The sequence below is a fragment of the Ruditapes philippinarum genome, unplaced genomic scaffold, assembly GCF_026571515.1.
Source record: "Ruditapes philippinarum isolate M1 unplaced genomic scaffold, ASM2657151v2 ctg2383_1_1_1_1, whole genome shotgun sequence".
Lineage (NCBI taxonomy): Eukaryota > Metazoa > Mollusca > Bivalvia > Venerida > Veneridae > Ruditapes > Ruditapes philippinarum.
This window is the reverse complement of record NW_026853302.1, coordinates 1651-6247: the sequence shown is the minus strand read 5'-3', so window position 1 is coordinate 6247 and position 4597 is coordinate 1651. Positions and strand designations below refer to the sequence as shown.

At 33.3% G+C, this 4597-nt stretch overlaps 1 protein-coding gene across 1 annotated transcript; it reads left to right on the top strand.

The window, feature by feature from the left end:
* Window positions 1-1162: 1162 nt before the first annotated feature.
* LOC132736428 (uncharacterized) lies at window positions 1163-3543 on the top strand. Its single transcript, XM_060723555.1, has 4 exons — window positions 1163-1289; window positions 1675-1743; window positions 2735-2836; window positions 3302-3543. The coding sequence occupies exons 1-4, from the start codon at window positions 1263-1265 to the stop codon at window positions 3467-3469; spliced, it is 366 nt and encodes a 121-aa protein (XP_060579538.1). The 5' UTR covers window positions 1163-1262; the 3' UTR covers window positions 3470-3543.
* Window positions 3544-4597: the final 1054 nt, after the last annotated feature.

Sequence of the window (4597 nt, the reverse complement as noted above, 5' to 3'; positions counted from 1 at the left end):
TATCGACCATTACGATTGTGCGTGATAGGTAACGACCTTAAGATAAAGTAAATCAGAGAAATGATAATAATTAGTAATGTAAGTCAAACATGATTTTCATGTCAAGAGGCCAAATTTAGTGTGAGAAATAGATTAAAGCCAATCTGTCGAAGAACGTAAATTACTTGATAACGCTTTGCCCTGGCAGGTAAATAACGTGATTTCCTTACCTTACAACTCGTGAATTAATGGGTTCTACGTTCTCTTACATAAATGATAAAATTTGCCCGATCAGAAAAAAGGTCGACCCGATCAGAATAAAATGTGAAAAAAATCGACCGGATTGGAAACAAGAATAGTACAAGCGGCAGAACTGGTAACTATTAGAAAAGAACTGCATGCTACGATCTGCAAAATCAAAACAGTACTGGTGATCGGCCCGATCAGAAACATATAACTTACAGTCAGAACTGGATATTCTTATCGTATGTCCCAGAGTCAGAAACAGAACCGGAAACAATCTGCCCGATCAGAAATAAAACTTTTAGATCAGAAAGAACGAAACAGAACTAGTAACAATCAGAAAAAGAACTGGTTTCAATCAGAAACAAAACTGGTAACAATCGACCTAATCAAAATAGAACTGGTGACATAAGCTAGGTTCCGATCGGAAAGACAAATGTTCAGTCAGCTCGGTTAGAACTATCAATTATAGTTATTTAGAGTTAAACAAATCCGGGATGAAAATGGTTATTATCAGCCCGCTTAAATCATTTAAAAATGTTACTTTCAACCACGATGAGGAAAAGACATTTGTACAATTGACCCGATCAGAAATCGACACTGTTGTAATGATTGATCTGATCAGAAATAGACATGATTGCGATTGTTCTGAAAAATGATATAAAAATGGTTACAATCGGCGTAATCAGATGTAGTATTACAATAGAAACGATAGATTAAGACACGAGTATAAATTGCTGGATCAGTTATTGGAGTAATAGTTGGTACTCTAGTTTAATTGGTTTAATGTACAAAATCTTTTTAATACTTAAAAAAAGTATTCGGTTGATCAATGTACTCCCCCCCCAACCCCCCCCCCCCCCCCCCCAAAAAAAGAAAAAAAGAAGAAGAAGCAACAAAGCCAGTAGAAAAAATTGCGTTGCCTTAATTAATCCACGTCGACTACGTGGTCGTGGTCGAAAAAGGATTTATAAACAAAAGTTATGCTGTTAACTCCATTATTATTACATCGTTGACAATTAGATAATACTATTACTAATATGTTTCTACTGATATTAGTGAGCGCGGTAAGTCAATTAGAAACTTAGTAATTATTTATTTATGGCAATGTTTTATTAACTTTAAAGGCACGTTATATTACTCAGAAACGAATGCATCTTTTTCTTATTTAGAACGGACAAACTTGAGTTTTAAAAATGTTTAAATACTGATTTTAGAGCATGTTAGATGCTTATTTTATGAAAAGAGTATTGCTGAAAGTGAAACTATTTGTCATGAAATAGCAAAATGTAAGCAAAAGTATTTTGACTTCCATACAATTTTTGTTGTTGTTGTTGTTATTTTTTAACTGGAACTGGGTACCAACAATAATTTTAAATACATGTACTTTTTGAGAAAAAAATGATAATAACATTTTTTCTCAGAACGAGTTTTTAAAATCCATATTTTCAGTTATTCTTGGACGCTGTGCAATGTGCAACAACAGTTTCTCCAGTAAAGATATTGTATGACTTCCATCATGTACGTATCTTATCATCTTTGACTCTGATATACCTTTTTACTGCCTATGTCTAGTAAATAAATAAATAAAGTAATAAATTAGTTAATTAATCAACTAATTTATCATCAACATTTTCTTTCAAAAAATAATATTCTTTTTCTGTTAAAGTAACTCCACTTAAGTCCAAAAACTTAAAATCATAAAAATTTAAAGTCTACAGAAAGTTGCAAAATATGACAAGAAATACAAATTCAAAATTGATATTTTTTGCGCGATTCTTCCAAAAGCGTTTAAAGAATAAAATTTTCATGTTAGAAAATTGGAGCGAGCTAATGAAATTTTGATTTGACGTTAATGCTTTCAAAAATCAAAATTGGTACTCAAAATTTGAAGGAAAAAAAAATATATATTTCAAGTCCTGTTGAATCAAAATTACACAGTGGAGGTCTTTAAAAAAAATAAACGGTAGATTTAGATATTTACAGACTTAAAATTTTGTTGTACAACTTCTGGTTGTGTATCTGGCGAAAATATAGACATTTTGTTTTAATTTAGACAAAATATTTTACAATTGTTTAACAACTTCGGATAAATTTAGAGACAAAAGTTTAACATTTGTTTAACAATTTCTGATAAATTTATAGACAAATGTTTAATATTCGTTAAACAAGTTCTGCTTAATTTATGGACAGAAGTTACAACTCCTGATAAGTTTTATTTATAGACAAAAGTTTAACATTTGAACCGTGTCATGACAAAACCAACGTAATGGGTTTGCGACCAGCATGGATCCAGACCAGCCTGCGCATCCGCAGAGTCTGATCAGGATCCATGCTGTTCGGTTAACAACCCTATAACAAGTAGAGAAACTAATAGCGAACAGCATGGATCCTGATCAGACTGCGCATCTGCGCAGTCTGGTCTGGATCCATGCTGGTCGTAAACCGACTATGTTGGTTTTGTCGTGACACGGCTCAATTTTGTTTCACAATTTCTGATGTGAATTTACAGAAAAAGGCGATGATTGTACGTGCAGATGGTTGCTATGAATATCACATGAATCACCAGGATACCGTCGATGCCAAAGACGACACGGCACGGCCAGTTCTAGAGGTATACAATGGAACGCCAAAACTGCCTTTTGTAACTTAAAAAATGACTGTTATTTGTGGTTACTTGGCACTTGCTTTAGAAGTCAAGCTGACATTACATTGAGACAGAATGGCTTTCGCTGAGTTAATTAACATTCTGCTGAGATAATTAACATTTTAATGTGTCAAGTCTACATGAGTTTAAGTTCAGGTTTCATTATGTTAAGTCAAGAATAAATGTGACTTGAGTCAAGGTGGCGGTATGTTCGGTCAAACTGGCATAAGGTTGGGTCAAAAAGTTGTCATACTTTCCTCCTTTTATGTCTAGCTCTAGCAAGATTATATTTCCTGGAAGTTGCGAAATCATTCATATTTATTCATAGCCATGATTACTATGATTAATCTTATTTCTTAAACATCCTCTGTTCATTAGTTGTATTTTTTCCGTTTTGTTTTAAAATATTTAATTGAACCTTGTGCTGTTTAGGCGCGGATGCTCGCTGAACTCGCAACTGCCATCAACATTGTAGAGACCGGCCACCACCACATTGATCACATGACACAAGAAATCAAGACTGCGTGCGCATCACTTCCGGTTTACGGTTGGGATCTTCCGACCGTGGGTTCAACTGTACCAAACGTTTCTAGCCCGTAAAGATAAAAGTGTGAAAGATGAAATAGAATATAGTGTTTACATTTTTCCATCTTAATACAAATATCTTAAACGTACATGTGTTGTGATTTTTTTAACACAACGAGCGTTCAGCACGAGTCCGCTGTACAACTCATCTTAACAATCTTTCCGTTGTATACTAATTTACAAATATAAACACATAATTTATAAAAAAAAAAGATAATGGATAACTTTAATAAATAAATATAATATGGCATGAAATCATGAAAATAGTTTCTAAAAACCAAATCATTTTTTGGCTGATGACATTTGGACCTGTGAGCATTCTTCCACTTTCTTGATTTCGTCATACCCCTTGAGCATAAACTTCACAAATTCTGGAAAAGTGAAAACGAAGTTTTGTTACAATAACGACTTAAGAAAACAAAGTGTTGACTTTTTGTAATGTTGTGATATTGCTACTATCTTGTTGGCGTTGACGTTGCTGATGCCGTTGTCTTCCGACAACTTGAACGTTGATCTTTTTTAATTCTCAATGGATTGCCTTCACATGCACATAAACGCAACAACCCTTTGGACACGACCTTCAAGTTGACCAGAATGAACTTGACCGTAACTCATCAACAAGGTCAATTGTTTATATTTTGTTTGATTTCTGATTTGCTAATGGACTGTCTTCAAACTTTGACACATTGACCTTGACTTAAAAATGACATTGAACTTGTATATTGATTTTTTTTGCTTAAATTATGCTAATCTTGAAACTTTTGACAGATTTTATTCATATTGAAACAAAACAACACTTGTAACAAAGCCACCAAACAAAAACTATAGTTCCATATTTGACAACTTCAACGTTGATCTTTTTTTTTTAATTCTCAATGGATTGGCTTCACACCTGAACGCAACAACCCTTTGGACATGACCTTCAAGTTGACCAGACTGATCTTGACCATAACTCATCAATGACTTGAAGCTTCAATGTCATTTGTTTATATTTTGTTTTATTTTTTTAATTTTATTAAATGGGACTGGCTTAAAAATTTGGACACCACAAGGTTTTAAGGGATAATTTCAAAAAAACCAACGAAAGTTGACCCTTGACCTTTTTAAATGACCTTGAATTGTTTTTTGCTTGTTTTTTTTGCT

Excerpts from the sequence above, each read along its gene's own strand:
- LOC132736428 (XM_060723555.1), top strand. The coding sequence starts at position 1,263 with ATGTTTCTACTGATATTAGTGAGCGCG. Across the intron at positions 1,744-2,734 it reads TATTGTATGACTTCCATCAT|AAAAAGGCGATGATTGTACG; the intron begins GTACGTATCTTA and ends GTGAATTTACAG. Across the intron at positions 2,837-3,301 it reads CGGCACGGCCAGTTCTAGAG|GCGCGGATGCTCGCTGAACT; the intron begins GTATACAATGGA and ends TGTGCTGTTTAG.